Raw genomic sequence first — 27525 nt, forward strand, 5'->3', positions numbered from 1 at the left:
GCACATGAAAGACTCTCCAGGATATATCACATGCTAGGCCACAAAACAAGTCTCAACAAATTTAAGAGGATTGAAATTATATCAAGCATCTTTTCCACCTGTGAAGATATGAGACTAGAAATCACCTACATGGACACATGGCAGCTAAACAATATGTTACTAAACAATCAATGGGTCACTAAAAAAATCATAGAGGAAATAAAAGAATATTTTGAGACAAATGAAAATGGAAACACAACGATTCAAAATCAGTGGGATACAGCAAAAGCAGCTCTAAGAGGGAAGCTTATAATAATACATGCCTACCTCAGGAAACAAGAAAAATCTCAAATAAGCACCCTAACCTTTCACCTAAGAAAACTAGGAATAGAAGAATAAAGAATAAACAAAACCCTGAGTTAGTAGAAAGAAACAAATAATAAAGACCAGAGTAGAAATGAATAAAATAGAGACTGAAAAAATAATAGAAAATATCAATGAAACTAAAAGCTGGTTCTTTGAAAAAGTAAACAAAATTGAAAATCCTTTAGACAGACTCATCAAGAAAAAGAGAAAAGGGCCAAAATAAATAAAATCTGAAATGAAAGAGGAGACATTACAACTAAAACCACAGTAAAGAAAGGATCATAAAAGAATACTGTGAACAATTATACACCAGTAAAATGGACAACCTAGAAGTAATGGATAAATTACTAGAAATGTACAGTCTCCCAAAACTGAATGAGGAAGAAATAGAGTATATGAACAGACCAATTACCAGTAATTGAAATTGAATCAGTTAAAAAACAAAACAAAACCTTCCAAGAAACAAAAGTTCAGGCCAGACAGCTTTTCAGGTGAATTCTACCAAACATTTAAAGAAGAGCTAATACCTATCCTTGTTAAGCTATTCTAAAAAAATTGAAGAGGAAGAAATGCTTAAATAAATGGTGTTGGGAAAACTGGCTGCTTCATGCAAAAGAATGAAACTGAACTACTTTCTTAAACTATATACAAAATAATCTCAAAATGAATTCAAGACTTAAACGTGAGACCTGAAAGCACAAAACTCATAAAAGAAAACATAGTCAATATGCTCTTTTTAAAAAAAATTTATTTATTTATTTATTTATTTTTGGCTGCATTGGGTCTTCGTTGCTGCACGTGGGCTTCCTCTAGCTGCGGCGAGCAGGGGCTACTCTTCATTGCGGTGCACGGGCCTCTCACTGCGGTGGCCTCTCCCATTGCAGAGCATGGGCTCCAGGTGCACGTGCCTCAGTAGTTGTGGCACGCGGGCCCAGCAGCTGTGGTTCGTGGGCTCCAGAGCACAGGTTCAGCAGCTGTGGCGCATGGGCCTAGTTGCTCCATGGCATGTGGGATCCTCCCGGACCAGGGCTCGAACCTGTGTCCCCTGCATTGGCAGGCGGACTCCCAACCACTGCGCCACCAGGGAAGCCCTCAATATGCTCTTTGACATCAGTCTTAGCAATATTTTTTTGATAGGTCTTCTCAGGCAAGAAAAACAAAAGCAGAAATAAACAAATGAGAATATATCAAACAAAAGCTTCTACACAGTGAAGAAAACCATTAACAAAACAAAAAGGCAACTTACTAAATGGGAGAAGGTATTTGCAAATGATATATCCAATAAGGGGTTAATGTTCAAAATACATAAAGAACTCTCACATCATTCAATATCAGGAAAACAATCTGAATAAAAAATAAGCATAGGATCTGAATAGACATTTTTCCAAGGAAGACATACAGATGGCCAGCAGACCCATGAAAAGATGCTCAAAATCACTAACTACCAGGAAAATGGAAATCAAAACCACAGTGAGATATCATCTCACACCTGTTAGAATGGAAATTATCAGAAAGATAAGAAATAACAAGTGCTGATGAGGATGTGGGGAAAAGGGAACGCTTGTACACTGTTGGCAGGAACGTAAATTGGTGCAGCCACTATGGAAAACAGTATGGAGGGTCCTCAAAAATTAAAAATAGTACTACCATCCAATCTAGCAAGTTTACTTCTGGTTATTTTTCTGAAGAAAATGAAAACACTAATTTGAAAAGATGTATGCACCCTTGTGTTCATTGCAGTATTATTTAAAGTAGCCAAGCTATGGAAGCAACCTTAGTGTCCATCCATAGATGAATGGATAAAGAAGATGTGGTATGCATATACAATGGAAAAAAGAATGAACTCTTGCCATGACAACATGGATGAACCTAAAAGAGTATTATACTAAGTGAAGTAAGGCAGACAAAGACAAATACCATATGATTTCAGTTATATGTGGAATCTAAAAAACAAAACAGAAACACTCATAGATATGGAGAACAAACAGGTGGTGGCCAGATAGGGAGGATGCAAAGAAAAAAAAAAAGGTACCAATGTGATGTAATGAATGCTAATTAGCTTTACTGAGGTATTCAGTTCACAATGCATATTTATATTTTTAAAGGAATTTTAAAGTGCAGAGCAGAGAAAAGATTACTGATACAGTTTGTTACCAGCAGGCCTGCTGTAAAGGAAATCCTTCTTCAGACAGAATAAAAATCATTCCAAATAGGAGGAAAGATGTAAGAATAAATGAAAAAAATAAAATAGTAAATAAGTTGATAAAGCCAAATGAGTATTGATCTTATGAACAATAATAATATATTTTGTGGTTTGATTATATAAAGAATAAAACAAATCTGAAATAATAGCGTAAATTGAGGTCGACGGGAAAATGGAGTTCATTTCTAGAGACATCACCGCGTTTTCTGGGAAGAGTTAGAAGTATTGATATATTAGACTTTGCTAAGTCAGGGATGAATGTTATAATTTCAAGGATAACTTCTAAAAGGAAAGGAAGGGTATGATGATCACCAAGATAATATGAAGAGAAATAGAATCATAAAAAGTTAATGAATCTGTTTTACATTATATAAGTGAACTCTGTGTAAGTTAAGAGTGTATTTTAAAATAATGCAGAATAAGATGGCTGAAAACCCTGAAGGAAAACTAAACTGGAATTCTGAAAAAAGTGTAAAATAATAAAACAAAACCAGAAAGGCAAAGAGGAAAATAAGAAGAGGAAACAAGCAGAAAAAAATAAAATAGTGGACTCTTGTGCAACCATATAAATAATTGTATTAAATATTAATGTATTTAACACTGCAGTTAAAAGGCAGAGAATTTCAGAATTGATGAAAATGCAAGGTTTACTTAAATACTCTCTGTAAGAGATGTACTTTAAATATAAAGAGAGCTAGGTTGTATCATGCATTCATTAAGCATAAAAAGGAGATTTGCTATATTATATGAGATTTCAAAATAAAATATTACTAGAAACTAGTAAGACAGCTATGATAAAAGGGTCGATTGATCTGGATGATATACAATTATTAATATGTATGCATACAATAACGATTAAAAAGAGAAGAACAATCCCACAATCATATTTGGAAATTAAAAAAGTTTTTTCAATAAGAGCAACTAGACAAAAAAATCAACAAAGACATAGAATTATACTACCACCATGATGTAATTGATATTTACAGACTACTACACCCAAAATTGGCAGAATAAACAGTTTTCAAATGCATATGGTTAATTCACCAGGATTAATTGTATCCTGGTTTATAATCCTGGATTATAAAATGATTGATTAGAAATCAAGTGTGTAAGAAAACCAGAAAAGCTGCAGGTGTTTGGAAATTGAATAACATACCTCTTAGTAATCACTGAGTCAAAAACAAAATTCAAAAGAGCCATTACAAATTACAGCTGATCTTTGAACAATATGGGTTTGAACGGCACTATTCCACTTATATGTGGATATTTTTTCAATAAATACGTACTCCAGTGCTACACAATGCTTAGTTGGTTGAATCTGAGGATGCAGAACCACAGATACAGGCGGGTTCAATACGGCAGAGTAGGAGGACGTGGAGTTCTCGTCTCCTCACAACTAGGGCACCTACCAGGTGCTGGTGGGGGAGCTCGCACACCTGAGGGGATGGGAGGAACCCCCGAGCGATCGGGTAGGACGTTGGGGGAGGGAAGGGGGAGGAGAAGTGGAGGCCAGACAGGACTGGTGCCCCTGAGGGGTGGCTGGGGGAGAGGAAGAATTCCCACGCCTGGAAGGGCCCACTCACAGAGAGAGGACCAACAGGAACAGGGAGAGACTCTCAAGGGATCAGAGGATTGGAAGGGAACACGGCTAGTGTTTCCCCTGCCCACTCAGGCCTAGGGAGTCTGCTGAGGTCCAGGGCTTTATCTTCTGCCCTCTGAGGGCCCCTCTGGCTGCATGGGTCCTGGGGGCGTGGGAGGGAGGGGGAGGAAAAGTAGAGGCTAGATGGGGACTGGTGCCCCTGAGGGGCGGCTGGGGGAGGGGAGGGGTTCCCACGCTTGGGAGGGGCCTACCCATGGTGAGGAGATCAGCGGGAATGGAGGGAGACCTTCTCGGGATTGGAGGATGAGAAGGGAACACAGCCAGCATTTCCCACACCCACTCAGGCCCAGGGAGCCTGGTGAGGTCCAGCACCTGATCCTCTGCCCTCCAAGGCCCCCTCCAGCCATGTGGGGCCTGGGGGCATGGGAGGGAGGGAGGAAAAGTAGAGGCAAGAAGGGACTGGTGCCCCTGAGGGACAGTTGGGGGAGGGACCACCCTGAGGCCCCTCTGGGGGCCTAGGCCCCGCCCCACCACCATCCCCCCCAGGGCCTCTTCCGCCCGCCTAAGCCTAGGCCCTGCCCCCACCTAGCCCCGCCCCCCACAGCCAAGCCTTTTTTTTTTAAACAGCATGAGCAAGTGGGTTTTATTCCAGAAATGCAACATTGATTTAATATTAAGACTCAATTAAGTTAAATATACCACATCAATAGAATAAAGGACAAAAACCACATTATCATCTCAGTAGCTGCATAAAAAGCATTGGGCAAAATTCAACATCCCTTCATGATAAAAACACTCAAACTAGAAACAGAAAGAAACATCTTCAACCTGATATAAGACATCTATGAAAAACCCACATCTAACAGCATACTTAATGGTGAAAGACAGAAATGCTTCCCCCTAAAATCAGGAACAATGCAAGGATGTCATCTCTCACCACTTCTTTTCTACATTGTTCTGGACAGGGCTATTAGGCAAGGGAAAGAAATAAAATGAATCTACATTGGAAAAGAAGTAAAACTTTTCTATTTGCAGATGACATAATCCTGTGTATAGAAAATCCTAAAGAACCCCTGCCTCCCACACAAAACTATTAGACCTAATACAGGGGCTCAACAAGGTTACAATACAAGATCATATACAAAAATCAATTGTATTTCTATATACTTACAATGAATAATTCAAAAATGAAATTAAGAAAACAGTTCTATTTACAATAGCATCAAAAGGACAATATACTTAGGAATAAATTTAACAAATGACATACAAGATTTGTACACTGAAAACTACACAAAACATTGTTGAGTGAAATTAAAGAAGATCTAAATAAGTGGAAAGGCACCTCACATTCACGGATTGGAAGACTTAGTGTTAAGATGGCAATACTCCCCTAGTAGACCTACTGATTCAATAAAATCCCTATCAAAATTTGAACAGCTCTTTCCCCCCAGAAATTAACAATCTGACCCTAGAATTCTAACAATAACAAATAAAAGGGTCCTGGAGTGGGCGGAACAGTCTTGAAAAAGAAGAACAAAGTTCAAGTACTCACACTTCCCAATTTCAAAACCCACTACAAAGCTACTATAATCAAGACAGTATTGTACTGACATAAGGATAGTATGTAGACAGATAATGGAATAGAATGGAGAGTCCAGAAACAGACCCATATCTCTGTGGTCAATTGATTATTGTCAGGGGTGCCAAGGCCATTCAATGGCAAAGAATAATGTTTCAACAAATGGTCTTGGGATAACTGGATGTTCACATGCAAAAGAATGAATTTAGACCTATACCTCACACTGTATACAACAATTAACTAAAAATTGATCAAAAACCTAAATGTAAGAGCTAAAACTATAAAACACTCAGAAGAAAACATAGATGTAAATGTTAATAATCTTGGATTAGGCAATGATTTCCTAGGTATGATACAAAAAGCACAGCAAGAGAAGAAACAAAAATAGGTAATTTGGAATCATCAAAATTAAAACTTTTATCCTTTAAAGGACACTATCAAGAAAGTGAAAAGACAACCCATATTATGGGAGAAAATGTTTGCAAATCATATACGTTATAAGGGACTTGTATCCAGAATGTACAAAGAAATCTTACAACTCAATACAAAAGACAAATCACACAATTAAAAAATGGGCAAAGGATTTGAATAGAAATTTCTCCAAAGAAGATATACAAATAGCCCATGAGCACATGAGAAGCTGCTCAACATCATTAGCTTCAGGAAAACAAAAATCAAAGTCACAATGAGATACCACTTCACACACACTGGGATAGCTACAATAAAACAGACAGATAATAACAAGTGTGGAGAAATTAGAAGCCTCATACAGTGCTGGTTGGAGTGTAAAATGGTACAGCTGCTTTGGAAAACAATATGGCAGGTCCTCAAAAGTTAAATATAGAGTTACCATATGACCCAGCAATTCCTCTCCTAGGTATATACCACAAAGAAATAAAAACTTACGTATACTCAAAAAAACTTGTATATGATGTTCATAGTAGCATTATTCATAATTGCCAAAAAGTACAAACAATAGAAATATCCGTGAACTGACAACTGGATAAATAAATATGGTACATTTTTACAATGGAATGTTATTCAAAAATAATAAGAAATGAAGTACATCATGGATGAGCCTTAAAAACATTTTGTTAAATCACAAGAAGCCAGGCATAAAGAACAATATATTGTATGATTCCATTTATGTGAAATGCTCAGAACAGGCAGACAGACAGAAAGTACATTGGTAGATGCCTAGGGTTAGGGTTTCTCATTGGGGTGATTAAAATGTTCTTAAGTGTGCTTAAGTTGTGGTGATGGTTGCACAATTTTGTGAACATACTAGATATCACTGACTTGTTCACATTAAAGGAGTACTTCGTGTGATATGTGAATTATATTCCAATAAAGCTGTTAAAATTGATATAAGTAAATAAATTAATTAAATAACATTTCAGTCCATGTCACATATTCCAGTAATCCCAAAGCTTCTCTGGAAATCACTGCTGTGATGCATGGATTGTGGTATCTTGGCTCCCAGGGTGGAGGTTGGGCCTGAGCTCCTGTGGTGGGAGCGCTGAGTCCAAACAGCTGAACTAACAGAGAACCTTAGACCCCAGGGAATCTTAATCAGAGTGAGGTCTCCTGGAGGTCCTCATCTCAGCACCAAGACCCAGCTCTACCCAACTGCCTGCAAACTCCAGTGCTGGATGCCACAAGCCAAACAGCCAGTAAGACAGGAACACAGCCCCACCCATCAAAAAAAAAAAAAAAAGAGATGACAAAAACATGTTACAGATGGAGGAGCAAGGTAAAAACCTACAAGACCAAATAAAAGAAGAGGAAATAGGCAACCTACCTGAAAAAGAATACAGAGTAATGATAGTAAAGATGATCCAAAGTCACAGAAATAGAATGGAGGCATGGATCAAGAAAATACAAGAAATGGTTAACAAAGACCTAGTAGAACTAAAAACCAAACAAACAGTGAATAACAACACAATAACTGAAATGAAAAATACACTAGAAGGAATCAATAGCAGAATAACTGAGACAGAAGAATGGATAAATGAGCTGGAAGATAGAATGGTGGAAATAACCACTGAGGAGCAGAATAAAGGATGAAAAGAACTAAGGACAGTCTCAGAGACCTCTGGGACAATATTAAATGCAACAACATAACAAATTATAGTGGTCCCAAAAGAAGAATAGAAAGAGAAAGGGTCTGAGAAAATATCTGAAGAAATTATAGTTGAAAACTTCCCTAACGTGGGAAAGGAAATAGCCACCCAAGTCCAGGAAGCACAGAGAGTCCCATATAGGATAAACCTTAGGAGAAACACACCAAGACACATATTAATCAAACTAACAATAATTAAATTCAAAGAAAAAAAATTAAAAACAGCAAGGGAAAAGCAACAAATAAAATACAAGGGAATCCCTATAAGGTTATCAGCTGATTTTTCAGCAGAAACTGCAGGTCAGAAGGCAGTGGCAGGATATATTTAAAGTGATGAAAGGGAAAAACCTACAAGCAAGATTACTCTACCCAGCAAGGATCTCATTCAGCTTTGATGGAGAAATCAAAAGCTTTACAGACAAACAAAAGCTAAGAGAATTCAGCACCACCAAACCAGCTTTACAACAAATGCTAAAGGAACTTCTCTAGGTGGGCAACACAAAGAGTAGAAAAAGCCCCACAAAAACAAACCCCAAACAATTAAGAAAATGGTAATAGGAACATACATTTCAATAATCGCCTTGAATGTAAATGGATTAAATGCTCCAACCAAAAGATACAGACTGGCTGAATGGATACAAAAACAGGACCCATATATGCTGTCTTCAAGAGATCCACTTCAGACCTAGGGATACATACAGACTGAAAGTGAGGAGATGGAAAAAGCTATTCCATGCAAATGGAAATCAAAAGAAAGCTGGAGTAGCAATACTCGTATCAGATAAAATAGACTTTAAAATAAAGACTTGTTACAAGAGACAAGGAAGGACACTACATAATGATCAAGGGATCAATCCAAGAAGAAAACATAATAATTATAAATATTTATGCACGCAACATAAGAGTACCTCAGTACGTAAGGCAAATGCTAACAGCCATAAAAGGGGAAATCAACAGTAACACAATAATAGTGGTGGACTTTAACACCCTATGTACACCAATGGACAGATCATCCAGACAGAAAATAAATAAGGAAACAGAAGCTTTAAATAACACAATAGACCACATAGATTTAATTGATATTTATAGGACATTCCACCCGAAAGCAGTAGAATACACTTTCTTAAGCGCACAAGGAACATTCAACAAGATAGATCACATCTTGTGTCACAAATCAAGCCTCGGAAAATGTAAGAAAATTGAAATCGTATCAAGTATCTTTTTTGACCACAACACTATGAGATTAGAAATCAGAGGAAAAAGTTGTAAAAAACACAAACACATGGAGGCTGCTAAAAAACCAAGCGATCACTGAAGAAATCAAAGAGGAAAGAAAAAAAATACATAGAAACAAATGGCAACAAAAACACAATGACCCCAAACTGTGTTTCCAAAACACAGGAAAAGCAGTTCTAAGAGGGAAGTTTATAGCAATTGAATCTCACCTCAAGAAACAAGAAAAATCTCACATAAACAGTCTAACCCTACACCTAAAGCAACTAGAGAAAGAAGAACAAAGGAAACCCAAAGTTAGCAGAGGGAAAGAAATCATAAAGATCAGAGCAGAAATAAATAGAAATGAAGAAAACAATAGCAAAGATCAATAAAAACAAAAGTTGGTTCTTTCAGAAGATAAACAAAATTGCTAAACCTTTAGCCAGACTCATCAAGAAAAAAAGGGAGAGGACTCAATAAAGTTAGAAATGAAAAAGCAGAAATTACAACTGACACCACAGAAATACAAAGGATCATGAGACTAATACAAGCAACTCTGTGCAAATAAAATGGACAACCTGGAAGAAACAGACAAATTCTTGGAAAGGTACTATCTTCCAAGACTGAACCGGGAAGAAATAGAAAATATAAACAGACCAATCATAGGTACTGAAATTGAAACTGTGATTGAAAATCTTCCAACAAACAAAAGTCTAGGACTAGATCACTTCACTGGTGAATTCTATCAAATATTTAGAGAAGAGCTAACACCTATCCTTCTCAAACTCTTCCAAAAAATTGCAGAGGGAGGATCACTCCCAAACTCATTCAACGAGGCCACCATCACCCTGATACCAAAACCAAAGATATCAGGAAAAAAAAAAATTACAGACGAATATCACTGATGAGCATAGATGCAAAAAGGTGCTTAGAGGGAAATGTATCACCTCTACAAAGGTGCTTGTATTTGAAAAGAAGAAAGTTCTCTAGTCATTAAGTTTCCATCTTAAGAAAGTAGAAAAGTAGAGTAAATTAATCCCAGAGCAATCTGAAAGAAGGAAACAATAGAGAGTAGAATTCAATTAAATAGAAAGCAGAAAAATAATAGGGAATAATCCATAAACAAAAGTTAGTTCTTTGAAAATACTTAATAGAATAAAAAAATGTCTTGGAAGATTGTTAGGAAAAAATAGAAAAAAGAGGGAAGACACAAATTACTGATACCCCTAGAAAACATTGGCAAACTTGAACAGCTCAATATCAATGAACAGTATTGAGTTTGAGTAAAATAACTTTCCTGAAGAAAAACTCCAATTCCAGATGGCTTCACTGTTTACTTCTGTCAAATATTTGAAGAGGAACTATTACCAAGCCTACACAATTAATTACATAAAATAATGGAGGTGGGAACCCTTCCCTTCTCATTTTATAACGCTAGTGTCACCCTCATTCCAAAAAATGGTCAGTGCTATCATAAGAAGAGAGAACTATATCAACAAAATATTAGCAAACCAAATCCAACAACACATAAAAAGATCATACACCATAACCATTTGGGATTCATCCCAAGTTCACAAGGATGGTTCAACATACACAAATCAGTCAATGTGGTACACCACATAAACAAAAGCCAAAAACCACATGATTATCTCAATAGATGCAGAAAAAGCACTTCACAAAATTCAACATGTATTCATGATTAAAACTCTTACAAAAGTGGGTATAGAGGGAACATATCTCAAGATAATAAAAGTTATTCATGACAGACCTACAGCTAATATAATAGTGGTGAAAAGCTGAAAGCTTTCCCGCTAAAATCTGGAGCAAGACAAGGATACCCACTCTCACCTCTTCTATTCAACATAGTATTGGAAGTCCTAACCACAGCAGTCAAACAAGAGAAGAAATTAAAGGTATCCAAACTGGAAGGGAAGAGGTCAAGTTGTTATTATATGCAGATGATAATATACTATATATACGAAACCCTAAAGACTCCACATAAAAACTACTAGAAATGATAAACGAATTCAACAAGGTAGCAGGATACAAGATTAACATACAGAAATCGGTTGCATTTCTTTTCACCAATGATGAACTATCAGGGCATGTAAAAAAACAATACCTTTAAAAATTGCACCCCCCAAAATAAAATACTTATGAATAAATTTGATCAAGGAGATGAAAGACTTATACACTGAGAACTACAAAACATTAATAAAGGAAATTGAAGATAATTCAAAGAAATGGAAAGATATCCCATGCTCTTGGATTGGAAGAATGAATATTGTTAAAATGGCTATACTATCCAAAGCAATCTACAGATTTAATGCAATCCCTATCAAATTACTCATGACATTTTTCACAGAACTAGGATAAATAATCCTAAAATTCATATGGAACCATAAAAGACCCAGAATGACCAAGCAATCCTGAAGAAAAAAAACAAAGCAGGAGGCATAACCCTCCCAGACTTCAGACAATACTACAAAGCTACAATTATCAAAACAGTGTGGTATTGGCACAAAATCAGACATATGGATCAATGGAACAGTACAGAGAGCCCAGAAATAAACCCACACACCAATTGTCAATTAATCTTCAACAAAGGGGGCAAGAATATACAACAGGGAAAAGAGTCTCTTCAGCAAGTGGTGTTGTGAAAGTTGGACAGCCACATAAAAATCAATGAAATTAGAACACACCCTCTCACCATACACAAAAATGAACTCAAAATGGCTTAAAGACTTAAACATAAGAAATGACACCATAAAGCTCCTAGAAGAGATCATAGGCTAAACATTCTCTGACATAAATCTTAACATTGTTTTCTTAGGTCAGTCTCCTAAGGCAATAGAAATAAAAACAAAAATAAACAAATGAGACCTAATCAAACTTACAAGCTTTTGCACAGCATAGGAAATGATAAAACGAAAAGACAACCTACAAGAATGGGAGAAAATATTTGCAAATATTGCAGCCAACAAGAGCTTAATTTCCAAAATATACAAATAGCTCATAACAACAACAAAACAAACAGCCTAGTCAAATAATGGGCAGAAGACATAAATAGACATTTCTCCAAAGAACAAATATAGATGACCAATAGGCACATGAAAAGATGCTCAACATTGCTAATTATTAGAGAAATGCAAATCAAAACTACAATGAGGTACCACCTCACACCAGTCAGAATGCCCATCATTAAAAAGTTACGAATAGCAAATGCTGGAGAGGGTGTGGAGGAAAGGGAACACTCCTACATTGTTGGTGGGAATATAAGTTGGTGCAGCCACTGTGGAAAACGGTATGGAGGTATCTCAGAAATCTAAGAACAGAATTAGCATATGATCCAGCAATCCCACTCCTGGACATATATTCATACAAAAGTATAATTCAGAAAGCCATGTGCCCCTATGTTCATAGCATCTCTGTTCACAATAGCTAAGACATAGAAACAACCTAAATGTCCATCGACAGATGAATGAATAAAGATGTGGTACATATATACAATGGAATACTACTCAGCCATGAAAAAGAACGAAATAATGCCATTTGCAGCAACATGGATGCAACTAGAGATTATCATACTAAGTGAAGTAAGTCAGAAAGAGAAAGACAAAATATGATATCGCTTATATATGGAATCTAAAATATGACACAAATGAACCTATCTATGAAACAAAAACAGAATCTTAGACCTAGAGAACAGACTGGTGGTTGCCAAGGGGGAGGGAGTTGGGGGAGCAATAAAATGGCAGGTTGGGGTTAGCAGATGTCAGCTTTTATATATAGAATGGAGAAACAACAAAGTCCTACTATATAGCACAGGGAAGTATGTTCAATATCCTATCATAAACCATAATGGAAAAGAATACATTAAAAAAAATGTATATATATTTAACTGTATTACTTTGCTGTACAGCAAACTTAGCATTGTAAATCAACTATAGTTCACTAAAAATATTGATTTAAAAAAAGAAGAAAGAAGTAGCCCAATATACTTGTGACTATAGTCAATGCAAAATTTCTTAACAAAAGTTTGACAAATCAAATTAAAAAAATATGCAAGAAAAAGGTAAATACATTATGACTAAGTGGAGTTTATACTAGAATTCAGTTGTATTAACATCTGAAAATCATTCAACTAATTTCACTGTATTAATAGGATAAAAGAAAACTACCTGGTCATTTCAACAGGTGCAGAAGAAGCATTTGAAAAAATTCAACACTCTTTCATAACAAAAACACTCAGCTGGCTAGGAATGGAAGGGAACTTACTCAACTTGATTAAGGGTATCTACAAACTACAGCTTACATAATACTCGAAGGTAAAAGGCTTGATATTTTCTCTCTTAACATCTGGAACAAAGTAAGAATGTCTGCTCTCACCACTTTTATTTAACATTGTACTGATGGTCTGTTCTAGTGCATTATAAGGCAAGAAAAAGAAATAAAAGGGAAACACACTGGAAAGGAAGAAGTAAATTGCTCTTATTTGTAGACAGTATGGTAGTATTTGTAGAAAATCCAGAAAAATAAAAGCTGTTAGAAATAGTAAATGAATTTATTAAGGCTATAGAATAAAAGGTCAACATAGAAAAAGCAATTGTATTTCTAAATACAAGCAAGAAAAATTAGAAAATGAAAAAAAAATTTTAAACCTCTATAATAGCATAAAAGAATACTTAGAAATAAATTCAATTAAAGATTTACAAGACATTTTCACAGAAAATTACAAAACACTGCATTGGAAAATTGAAGACCTAAATAAATGGAGAGCTATACCATGTTCATGGATTGGAAGACTTAATTTATTAAGATGGCAATTTCCTCCAGATTGACCTACAGATTTAATGCAATTCTAACAGACTTTGTATTAAGAAATCTGCAAACTGATTTTATTTATATGGAAATAAATGATCCTTTATCTGATAGCACAAGTGTCAAAAAGTAAAAGCTTCATACTACTGCTCCTGAGACATTATTTAAGCTACAAACTGTGCCGATCATTTTTTAAAACAGAAACTTACCTATGATCTGGGACCAGTTTTTGCCTTTGAAAGCTTTTCCTTGGAACATCTGTTGGACCATAATAAAGAAACTGAGTATGTCAGTGATGTACTTACGATGGCTAAACAATACATTTTAAAAGTGTGGCAAACTTTTGGGGGTCTATATACTTTATAGATAAGATATGTGCAGATAATTAAAATTTAATCATACTTTAAAAGGATTTTTAGTCAGTTTTCTTAAAATCGTCTTCTCCTTCTCCCCTTTTCCTCCCCCTCCTCCTCCTCCTTCTTCTTTGTTAATATACCTCCAAATAAATGCTAGTATATCTTGAAGTAAAGATGGGGCTTATGTATTACTCTGGAATAGACTTTGTGTTGATTTTATATTTTATAAAAGAGAAATATTTGCATCATTACGATTCTTTATTAATGGGAATTTTTTCTCGTTTTTGTAGGGAAGAATGGACAGAAGCTATCCAGGCTGTAGCAGACAGACTCCAGAGGCAAGAAGAGGAGAGAATGAATTGTAGTCCAACTTCACAAATTGATAATATAGGAGAGGAAGAGATGGATGCTTCTACAACCCATCATAAAAGAAAGGTAGAAAAGAACATCTTACTCCCCTCCTCAGCACAACATTTATATGTGTAGAAGAAATATGTTAACAACTGCCATTTGCAAAAACTGTTAGCCAATTATCTTATGATATGCTATTATATTGGTGTGGATGGTTTTTAATCAGGTGAACCTTAAACCTGTCATTGTTTAAAACCAAATAATTGAAACATCACTTTATTTCAGTGTTTTAGCAATTACCACTGAATGCTGAAAGGGCTTGTTAGGAAGTTGTGATTGATGTGCCGTCATACTACTTTATAATTTGCATTTTTCCCTTATTGTTTTTAATACTATTTTAGAAACTTGGAAATAAAGTGTTTTCCTAATATGGTCCTTTTCTATTTGGCATTCTGTGTTCTCCTGAAAGCAGAAGGTGAAATGGCTCTGGTATACTTCCTGCTTGGTGCCCCAGCCTCACTAATGTCAGCAGGAAAGCGAACAATCTTGGAAATTATAGCTTTTTATTTTAGTGGCTGCTTCTGAGCCAGTGAGGGAAACAGATTTTTTCTTCCCTCAGTGCTCCAGAATAATAATCGCCAATTTATATATTTATGAGAATTGTAAATTATGTTTTTCATTGCTATAGAAAATTGCAAAGCAACTCCCTATGTAAAAAGTGGTATTTTAAGATTAAGGGTAAAAGTATTCAAAATAGATGAACATGCCATTTTTAATGTTAGAATATATTTGTTATAATAGATTTTAAATTAATCTTCAGGTAGGAAAATGCTAATTCTTAAGGTAATGATCCATGTAATTTGGTATTAACACAGTGATTAAGAACTCTTTGGAGTTAGACTGCCTGAGTTCAAATCCTCTTTTTCCTATGTGCTAACCATGTGAACTTGCTGAGCTTTACAGTTACAACTTAGATTTAGTTAATCGTCCTTTCCTTACCAGAAATTTCTATTCTAATTAGAATAATATTCTATACTTGATCTTGGCCAAATGTCTGAGAACACTGTATGTCTTCCTTGAAGACTAATCCTCTATTTGTTAGTTGAATTGTATCCCTGTTTTCTTTTGAATCACCTTAACAACGCTCTGCCCTTGTTCCTCAGTTATTGCAAAGAGAAAAATACAATCTAGCTTTACCCACCTTCTCAGAGAGAAAAAAGCTTCTTTTGCTCATGTATGTGCACATGTACACAATTTGAAATTTGACTGTGCTCATAAATTTAGTCATATCCTGATTATTCTCACCCTTTGAGTAATAAACTACCTTGTTCAGTAACAAGCTAGACCACTGTAGAACTTCTTAATAACAAAGATTAATAGTAAGATGCTGTTTAGGCAGGTAGAGGTTGAACGTGGGAAGTTCATAACACTCTAACTAGAAATACTGTTACTGATAGATGTAAGAATTTTGGAAATGAATATGAAAATTTGCAGAAGACCTTTGAATGAAGAGAGACAACCATTTTGAAAGATATAAAAATGGAAAACTATGGAAGATCCTTCTTTTTCTGTTAAGGCTGGTTGTAAATGATTATTAAAGCATAATACGTTTTCCTGTTTTGTTACCAGTGTTGATTATCCTAGAATTTATCACCTTCACTAATTATCACTTATAAAGATTTATTATATGCTTATTTTGTGCTAGGCTCTGAGCAGTACTTTTATATGTGTTATCTCATTTGATCCTCATAGGAATCATATGAGGTAGGTACTGTTATCCCATTTTACAGTTGAGTCCTCTGATATTTAAAGAAGTTAAATATCTTGTTCAAGCATATAATGACTTTACACACTATGCAACTTCAGTATGCAGTCTACTTTTTATTGATTCACATATCTTGAACTTCTGTAGTCTCTATAATTGTTATAGTCATAACATAACCAAGCTATATTAGAAACAAAATTATACAGATAGGCTCTCTTATATTTGTACTCTGTTTCTCAAAATAGTATGTCAAATTGTTGCATTTACACAGTGCTTGAATATTAGTTAATTTCATTTTATATTAGAGCACTCTTGGAAAAATCAGTAGAATTTTAATATTATAGAATACTGGTAGAAAGTGAGGTTTCTGTTGTCCTACTGCTTGAGTTCATGTCCTGGGTCTACAATGTGTGTAATTGTGGGGAAAGTCCCTTAATCCTTCTGTCCTTTAGTCCCTTCATCTATAAAAGGAAGATAACAGTGGTACTTACCTCATAGAGTTGTGAGGATTAAAATATAGTTTGGAATATATGTGAAGTGTGTATATACTAAGTACTCAATGAATATTAGCTATTATTAGCTAGTATTCTACTTTATCCACATAAAGATAATTAAACATTCACATATTTTTTAAGTGGAGTCTCCTAGAATTCTCTTGTTGAAACTAAGTCTCCAAAATGAAAAATTGATAGAAGTATTTTGAATTTGGGGGGTGGGGGTCCATTGTCTTATTTAGCCTATATCTTATTTCCATTGTAATTTTTAAATTTTATTTAAAATGAAATAGTATAAAATAGTTTGAAATAACAAAGAGTACAGAAAAAGAACATTTGTACCACTAACTATGCTATAACAATTGTAATAACTTGGTTCAAAAGGGTGAAATATTACTATCACTTCCTTAAGATGACTGTAAAACTACAGTTGACACATGAACAACACAGAGGCTTGGTGAGCCGCTCTCTGCACAGTTAAAAATCTGCCTATAAGTTATAGTCGGCCCTCTGTGTCCCAGTTCTCCCTATCTGTGGTTCCTCTGATGCAGCATTTCCTCCATATACACTCTTGTTTTTTATCTGTAATTCTGCATTTAAGGATTCAACCAACAGTGGATCAAAAAAAATCAGTAGAAAAAAATCCACATGTAAATGCATCCACAGAGCTCAAACCCATGTTGTTCAAGAGTCAGCTATATATCCTTTATGAATGTCAGTTATAAAAAGAATTGTACAAGTTCAGATTATTTTTAATTTTAGATTGTAAACACAAATATTTTCAGATAAGAATATCCTTTCTGAGAGATAGCTTCAAGATGGCGGAGGAGTAAGGCATGGAGATCACCTTCCTCCCCACGAATACATCAAAAATACATTTACATGAGGAACAGCTCCTACAGAACACCTACTGAACACTGGCAGAAGACCTCAGACTTCCCAAAAGGCAAGAAACTCCCCACATACCTGACCGTGTGGCTAACAGGGGCTTGGTGCTCCGGCCAGGTGTCAGGCCTGAGCCTCTGAGGTGGGAGAGCTGAGTTCAGGACATTGGTCCACCAGAGACCTCCCGGCCCCATGTAATATCAAACGGCGAAAGCTCTCTCAGAGATCTCCATCTCAACGTGAAGAGCCAGCTACACTCAACAACCAGCAAGCTACAGTGCTGGACACCCTATGTCAAACAACTAGCAAGACAGGAACACAACCCCACCCATTAGCAGGAAGGCTGCCTAAAATAATAATAACATCACAGACACCCCAAAACACACCACTGGGCGTGGTCCTGCCCACCAGAAAGAAAAGGTCCAGCCTCATCCACCAAAACAGAGACACCAATCCCCTCTACCAGGAAGCCTACACAACCCACTGAAACAACCTTAGCCACTGGGGGCAGACACCAAAAACAACAGGAACTATGAACCTGCAGCCTGCAAAAAGGAGACCCCAAATACAGTAAGTTAAGCAAAATGAGAAGACAGAGAAACACACAGCAGATGAAGGAGTAAGGTAGAAACCCACCAGACCAAACAAATGAAGGGGAAATAGGCAGTCTACCTGAAAAAGAATTCAGAGGAATGATAGTAAAGATGATCCAAAATCTTGGAAATAGAATGGAAAAAATACAAGAAACGTTTAAAAAGGACCTAGAAGAACTAAAGGAATCAATAGCAGAATAACTGAGGCAGAAGAACGGATAAGTGACCTGGAAGATAAAATAGTGGAAATAAGTGCCACAGAGCAGAATAAAGAAAAAAGAATGAAAAGAATTGAGGACAGTCTCAGAGACCTCTTGGACAACATTAAATGCACCAACATTTGAACTATAGGGGTCCCAGAAGAAGAAGAGAAAAAGAAAGGGACTGAGAAAATATTTGAAGAGATTATAGTTGAAAACTTCCCTAATATGGGAAAGGAAGTAGTCAAACAAGTCCAGGAAGCACCGAGAGTCCCATACAGGATAAATCCAAGGAGGAACACGCAAAGACACATATTAATCAAACTATCAAAAATTAAATAAAAAGAATAAATATTAAAAGCAGCAAAGGAAAAACAACAAATAACATACAAGGGAATCCCCACAAGGTCAACAGCTGATCTTTCAGCAGAAACGCTGCAAGCCAGAAGGGAGTGGCAGGACATATTTAAAGTGATGAAAGGGAAAAACCTACAACCAAGATTATTCTCCCAGCAAGGATCTCATTCAGATTTGACAGAGAAATTAAAACCTTTACAAACAAGCAAAAGCTAAGATAATTCAGCACCACCAACCCAGCTTTAAAACAAATGCTGGGGCTTCCTTGGTGGCGCAGTGGTTGAGAATGTGCCTGCCAATGCAGGGGACACGGGTTCGAGCCCTGGTCCGGGAGGATCCCACATGCCGCGGAGCAACTAGGCCCGTGAGCCACAATTACTGAGCCTGCGCGTCTGGAGCCTGTTCTCCGCAACAAGAGAGGCCGCGATAGTGAGAGGCCCGTGCATCGCGATGGAGAGTGGCCCCCGCTTGCCGCAACTAGAGAGAGCCCTCGCACAGAAACGAAGACCCAACACAGCCAAAAAAATAAATAAATAAATAAATAATTTAAAAAAACAAAACAAATGCTAAAGGAACTTCTCTAGGCAGGAAACACAAGAGAAGGAAAAGACCTACAATAACAAACCCAAAACAATTAAGAAAACGGTAACAGGAACATACATATCGATAACTACCTTAAATATAAATGAATTAAATGCTCCAACCAAAAGACATAGACGGGCTGGATGGATACAAAAACAATACCTGTATATATGCTGTCTAAAAGAAACTCACCTCAGACCTAGGGACACGTACAGACTGAAAGTGAGGGGATGGAAAAAGATATTCCATGCAAATGGAAATCAGAAGAAAGCTGGAGTAGCAATTTTCATATCAGACAAAATAGACTTTAAAGTAAAGACTATTACAAGAGACAAATAAGGACACTACATAATGATCAAGGGATCAATCCAAGAAGAAGATATAACAATTGTAAATCCTTATGCACCCAACATAGGAGCACCTACATACATAAGGCAAATACTAACAGCCATAAAAGGGGAAATTGACAGTAACACAATCACAGTAGGGGACTTTAACACCCCACTTTCACCAATGGACAGATCATCCAAAATGCAAATAAATAAGGAAACATAAGCTTTAAATGATACATTAAACAAGATGGACTTAATTGATGTTCACAGGACATTCCATCCAAAAACAACAGAATACACTTTCTTGTCAAGTGTTCATGGAACATTCTCCAGGATAGATCATATCTTGGTCACAAATCAAGCCTTGGCAAATTCAAGAAAATTGAAATCATATCAAGTATCTTTTCTGACCACAACGCTATGAGACTAGATATCAATTACAGGAAAATGTGAAAAATACAAATACATGGAGGCTAAACAATACTACTAAATAACCAAGACATCACTGAAGAAATCAAAGAGGAAATCAAAAAATACCTAGAAACAAATGACAGTGAAAACACGACGACCCAAAACCTATGGAATTCAGCAAAAGCAGGTCTAAGAGGGAAGTTTATAGCAATACCTACCTCAAGAAACAAGAAACATCTCAAATAAACAACCTAACCTTACACCTGAAGCAGTTAGAGAAAGAAGAACAAAAAACCCCCAAAGTTAGCGGAAGGAAAGAAATCATAAAGATCAGAAATAAATGTAAAAGAAATGAAGGAAACAATAGCTAAGATCAAAAAAACTAAGAGCTGGTTCTTTGAGAAGATAAACAAAATTGATAAACCATTAGCCAGACTCATCAAGAAAAAAAGGGAGAAGACTCAAATCAATAGAATTAGAAATGAAAGAGGAGAAGTAACAACTGACACTGCAGAAATACAAAGGATCATGAGGGATTACTACAAGCAACTATATACCAGTAAAATGGCCAACCTGGAAAAAATGGACAAATTCTTAGAAAAGCACAACCTTCCGAGACTGAACCAGGAAGAAATAGAAAAAATGAACAGACCGATCACAAGCACTGAAATTGAAACTGTGATTTAAAAATCTTCCAACAAACAAAAGCCCAGGACCAGATGGCTTCACAGGCGAATTCTATCAAACATTTAGAGAAGAGCTAACACCTATCCTTCTCAAACTCTTCCAAAATATAGCAGAGGGAGGAACACTCCCAAACTCATCCTATGAGGCCACCATCACCCTGATAGCAAAACCAGACAAAGATGTCACAGGAAAAGGAAACTACAGACCAATATCACTGATGAATACAGATGCAAAAATCCTCAACAAAATACTAGCAAACAGAATCCAACAGCACATTAAAAGGATCATACACCATGATCAAGTGGGGTTTATCCCAGGAATGCAAGGATCTTTCAATATACACAAATCAATCAATGTGATAAACCATATTAACAAATTGAAGGAGAAAAACCATATGATCATCTTGATAAAAGCTTTCCTAAGAAAACGCTTTTGACAAAATTCAACACCGATTTCTGATAAAAACTCTCCAGAAAGTGAGCATAGAGGGAACTTACCTCAACATAATAAAGGCCATATATGCCACAGCCAACTTCGTTCTCACTGGTGAAAAACTGAAACCATTTCCACTAAGATCTAGAACAAGATAAGGTTGCCCACTCTCACCACTATTATTCAACATAGTTTTGGAAGTTTTAGCCACAGCAATCAGAGAAGAAAAAAAAAATGAATCCAAATCAGAAAAGAAGAAGTAAAACTGTCACTGTTTGCAGATGACATGATACTATACATAGAGAATCTCAGAGATGCTACCAAAAAACTACTAGAGCTAATCAATGAATTTGGTAAAGTAGCAGGATATAAAATTAATGCACAGAAATCTCTTGCATTCCTAAACACTAATGATGAAAAATATGAAGGAGAAATTAAGGAAACACTCCCATTTACCATTGCAACAAAAAGAATAAAATACCTAGGAATAAACCTACCTAAGGAGACAAAAGACCTGTATGCATAAAACTAGAAGACAGTGATGAAATAAATTAAATACAAACAGATGGAGAGATATACCATGTTCTTGGTTTGGGAGAATCAACATTGTGAAAATGACTGTACTACCCAAAGCAGTCTACATATTCAGTACAATCCCTATCAAACTACGAATGGCATTTTTCACAGAACTAGTACAAAACATTTCACAATTTGTATGGAAACACAAAAGACCCCAAATAGCCAAAGCAATCTTGAGAAAGAAACACGGAGCTGGAGGAATCAGGTTCCCTGACTTCAGACTCTACTACAAAGCTACAGTAATCAAGACAGTATGGTACTGGTACAAAAACAGAAGTATAGATCAATAGAACAGGAGAGAAAGCCCAGAGATAAACCCACACACATATGGTCACCTTATCTTGATAAAGGAGGTAAGAATATACAGTGGAGAAAAGACAGCCTCTTCAATAAGTGGCGCTGGGAAAACTGGACAGCTACATGTAAAAGAATGAAATTAGAACACTCCCTAATACCTTACACAAAAATGACCTCAAAATGGATTAAAGACCTAAACGTAAGGCCGGACACTATCAAACTCTTAGAAGAAAACAGGCAGAACACTCTAAGACATACATCACAGCAAGATCGTTTTTGACTCACCTCCCAGAGAAATGGAAATAAAAACAAAAATAAACAAATGGGACCTAATGAAACTTAAAACTTTTGCACAGCAAAGGAAACCATAAACAAGACGAAAAGACTGCCCTCAGAATGGGAGAAAATATTTGCAAACGAAGCAACTGATAAAGGATTAATCTCCAAAATACACAGGCAGCTCATGCAGCTCAATATCAAAAAAACAAACAACCCAATCCAAAAATGGGCAGAAGACCTAAATAGACATTTCTCCAAAGGAGATATACAGATTGCCAGCAAACACATGAAAGGATTCTCAATATCACTAATCATTAGGGAAATGCAAATCAAAATCACAATGAGGTATCACCTTACAGTAGTCAGAATGGCCATCATCAAAAAATCTACTAACAGTAAATGCTGGAGAGGGTGAGGGTGTGGAGAAAAGGGAACACTCTTGCACCGCTGGTGGGAATGTAAATTGATAGAGCCAGTATGGTGAACAGTATGGAGGTTCCTTAAAAAACTAAAAATAGAACTACCATATGACCCAGCAATCCCACTACTGGGCATATACCCTGAGAATACCATAATTCAAAAAGAGTCATGTACCACAATGTTCATTGTAGCTCTATTTACAATAGCCAAGACATAAAAGCAACCTAAGTGTCCATCAACAGTTGAATGGATAAAGAAGACGTGGCACATATATACAATGGAATATTACTCAGCCATAAAAAGAAACGAAATTGAGTTATTTGTAGTGAGGGGGATGGACCTAGAATCTGTCATACAGAGTGAAGTAAGACAGAAAGAGAAAAACAAATACCATATGCTAACACATGTATATGGAATCTAAAAAAAAAAAAAAAAGGTTCTATATAACCTAGGAGCAGGACAGGAAGGAATAAAGACGTGGACGTAGAGAATGGGCTTGAGGACACGGGGAAGGGTAAGGGTAAGCTGGGACGAATGAGAGAGTGGCATGGACATATATACAGTACCAAATGTAAAATAGCTAGCTAGTGGGAAGCAGCCGCATAGCACAGGGAGATCAGCTCGGTGCTTTGTGTCCACTTGGGGGGGTCATAGGGAGGGTGGGAGGGAGACACAAGAGGGAGGAGATATGGGGATATGTGTTTATGTAAAGCTGATTCACTTTGTTATATAGCAGAAACTAACACACCATTGTAAAGCAATTATACTCCAATAAAGATGTTTTAAAAAAATGAATATCCTTCTCATAATTTACAGAATATATTTTCTTCTTTGTTCACTTTTTGACAAATGGGCAGTAGGATGAAGAGAATACCTACTGATTATGGTAGCTATGCTGAGAATTGTCTTAACTGATCTCTGTTACCTGGATCAGACAGATGTGGTAGAGTATTGCCATAGTGTCTGCTCTGCAGCTTGAAACTCTTGGAGAGGGAAGGATACTGGTGGCGGAGAGAAGAGGCAAAGGCCTTGCAACCAGATTCAAGTGCTGATCTTTGTTTAAATTAAAAGATGATTTTTCAAAGGAATTTGATTAGAGCAGGGGTCCCCAACCCCCCGCATCCACACCCCACCCCCTGCCGGGCCACACAGCAGGAGGTGAGCAGCGGGTGAGCGAGCGAAGCTTCATGTGTCGCTCCCCATTGCTCCCCATTGCTTGTATTACCGCCTGAACCATCCCTCCCACCCCCAGTCCATGTTAAAATTGTCTTCCACGAAACCGATCCCTGGTACCAAAAAGGTTGGGGTCTGCTGGATTAGAGGACGCAGGAATGCTTAATCTTGGTCTGCCAAGCTGCCATTATCTATACCCTGTCATGTATGTGAAGCAGCACAGCATAAAAGGATTAACAGTCAGATGGGAATAAAAATTCTGCTTAGTTTTCAAGTAACCAATATAGGCCTCTCTGGGAGCAGTTGTTTATCATCTCATGACTTAGGTAAGAAGTATAATCAGTACCTCCTATATTCCCATTATGTCTGATTCCAGTTCTTGGAATTTTCTTACTTAATGCCTGACTACCATAACTGATAACAATGGCTAGCATACAGAGAAGGAGAGGAATAAAAGAACAGACCTGCTGAAATCAAGTGATCTCTCACTTCCTACCCAGTGGGAGGAGCAGCATAATCAGTGTTGTAGAAGTTGACTGATAAGATTAGAGCTTCCCCTTTCTTGGGCAAAAGCACTAGAGGAAGCGGGCAGAGAGGTGAACTTCTTGAAAGCCTCCTTTTCACTCCATGGGCCTTATTTGGTTTATCTCTTACATTGTAAATATATGTGGAATTAATCTTTTTTGACCAAATATGCTAAAACCATTATATTTTTTCCCTTGTATTCCTCTTCAATTATATATAAATATTTGTAACCTAATTTTGGGGCTAGACAATCTTTTTCTTACATTCTAGTGTGTGTGATTTGAATATACTTATTAAGCACTTTTTGTATATGCACATGCATCTCTTAACCTAAAACAGCCACATTGATATGTTAGAGATTACATAAAAGAAAGAGTATAACTCTGTAAAATATTTCCCTAATAAATTCTTAGGTTTGGGTTTTAGAGGGTTAATTTTTCTAGAGAGTGTCTTATGCTCTTATTTTAAAAAAATTTTTTTATTGAAATATTGTTGATTTACAATATTGCACTAGTTTCAGCTCTTATTTTAAAAATTTTTTTATTGAAGTGTAGTTGATATACAGTATTGTGTTAGTTGATTTACAATTTGTGTTGGTTTCCCCTTTGGTAACCATAAGATTGTTTTCTATGTCTGTGAGTCTGTTTCTGTTTTGGAAATAATTCATTTGTACTTTTTAAAAAGTTTTCACATATAAGTGATGTAATATTTATCTTTCTCTGACTTACCTTCACTTAGTATGATAATCTCTAGGTCCATCCACGTTGTTGCAAATGGCATTATTTTGTTCTTTTTTTATGGCTGAGTAATATTCCATTGTGTGTGTGTATGTGTGTGTGTGTGTGTGTGTGTATCATATCTTTATCCATTCGTGTGTTGATGGACACTTAGTTTGCTTCTATATCTTGGCTATTGTAAATAGTATGTTATGCTTTTATTTTCAATTAAAATCTTACTGTATCTTTTCCCTTAACACCCTCCAAAAGAGGAAAATAGTTTACATTTCATTTGTAAAGACTAGATAATCACCGTGTATACCGCACTGAAGATGAACATTTGGTATCAAAGATACTTTTTAAATTTTCCAAAGTTTTATCAAAATAGATATGATAAATGTTTCTGATTTTATCATATAGTAATATAAATTTTATATAGTAATGTAAATTTTTGTTAGTAATATGTTTCCATGTAAATTCCTCTTTTTTTTTAAGATTGACATACTGACAGAAGCTATGAAATTTAGCGTTAAGGCTGTCATCCTTTTTTAAAACCTCCTTGTCCCTAAGAATTACAATCCTTAAAGAATATAGTACTATTTCATTATTACATATTGCTTTTCATGTGAAAATGTCATAAAGCAATTTACATCTTATTTTCTAATTTTTATCCCCAGAATTCAGTTTCAGTTTATATGATATTTAGTAATGGGACACAGCAAGTATCATTTTCCAGTGTTTTTAGATATAAAATTAGGTGGGTACTGTTCAAATGAAGCTTTGAGCAATAAAAACAACATTATGGCTTAGTTATGAGAATAATGTCTGTCAGTTCTTCACTGCTATGAAGTAAAGTTCCCAAGTTTAATATCTTAAAACAATGACAGTTTATAATTTCTTCTGATTTTGTGGTTTGCCTGGGCAATTCTGCTGGTCTCACTTGGACCTTTCAAGCAGCTGCATTCAGCTGGCACGTGGACTGGGCTGGAAAATCCATGAAAGCCTTTCTCCCATGTCTGGATTTTTGGTTCTCCTCCAGTGAGCTCTCTCTTCATGTGATGTCTCATATTCCAGGGCCTCTCCATATGGCCTTGATCTCCAGCAGATAGCCTGGACTTCCTTACAGCATGAGAGCTGACTTTTAAGAATGAAACTTTTCCAAGAGGGAGAAAGCATATGCTCCCAGACTTAAAGGCTAAGTCTGGAACTGGCACTCTATCACTTTGATGGTATTTTGTGTTTAAAGCTGGACACAAAGCCAGCCCAGGGAGAGGGAAAGTTGACTCCATTTCTTCATAGGAGGAATGGCATGTACATACAGGGAGTCGGGGCTGGAGGAATTAGTGTCCGCCATTTTTGGAGACTACCTAGTACAAAGGGCTTTGTGGTAATGTAGTATTACTTGATTTTTAAAAACCTGTTAATGAAAATGAAATTACTTAGTATTACCCACTGTTTGTTCAAATAACACTAATTCTGTTAACTCTATTCTGTATATTTAGAGTAACATCTTTGGTTTTTAGTTGAATTAATAAATATACTTGGTTATTTTCCCTATCTCTTGCTACTTTTCTTTGAATTAGAGATGCTACTGAATGATTAAGACAGTGTAACTTGACATTTGGAAAAATTACCAAGATTATAGATAGCAAATATTATTGAAAAGGAGTGAAGGCATTCGTTTCTAAAATTTTTAGAATTTTTACATGTATCTACAGACATATTCACCAGTGAACCATCTGGTCCTAGAGTTTTCTTGTTGAAAGGTTTTTGACCACAAATTCAATTTCCTTGATAGATATAGGATATTCAAGTTATCTATTTCTTCTTGAGTAACCTTTGAGTTTGAACCTTTCAAGGAATTTGTTCACTTCATATAAGTTGTTGATTTTATGGACATAAAGTTGTTTATAATACTCCCTTGGGATCCTTTCAGTATCTGTAGAATCTGTAATGATGTTACCTCTCTCATTCCTGATATTGGTTATTTGCATCCTCTTTCTTTCTTTTCCTGAATAATCTGGCTAGAGATGTATCAATTTTATTGATTTTCTCAAAGAACCAGCTTTTGGTTACATCAGTTTTTCATTCTTCTTATTTTTTTTTTTCATTTTTTTAATTGGAGTATAGTTGATTTACAATGTTGTGTTAGTTTCTGCTGTAAAGCAGAGTCAGTTATGCATATACATATATCCACTCTATTTTA

At 36.1% G+C, this 27525-nt stretch overlaps 1 protein-coding gene across 1 annotated transcript in view; it reads left to right on the forward strand.

Annotated features, from left to right (window-relative positions):
• The window catches only part of AKT3 (AKT serine/threonine kinase 3), a 332652-nt gene that overhangs the window by 136616 nt on the left and 168511 nt on the right, over window positions 1–27525 (forward strand). Inside the window, exon 5 of the mRNA XM_061187389.1 lies at window positions 14532–14676. Coding sequence (XP_061043372.1) covers window positions 14532–14676 — 145 coding nt within the window. The remainder of the gene's footprint in view (window positions 1–14531; window positions 14677–27525) is intronic.

The sequence above is a fragment of the Eubalaena glacialis genome, chromosome 3, assembly GCF_028564815.1.
Source record: "Eubalaena glacialis isolate mEubGla1 chromosome 3, mEubGla1.1.hap2.+ XY, whole genome shotgun sequence".
NCBI lineage: Eukaryota > Metazoa > Chordata > Mammalia > Artiodactyla > Balaenidae > Eubalaena > Eubalaena glacialis.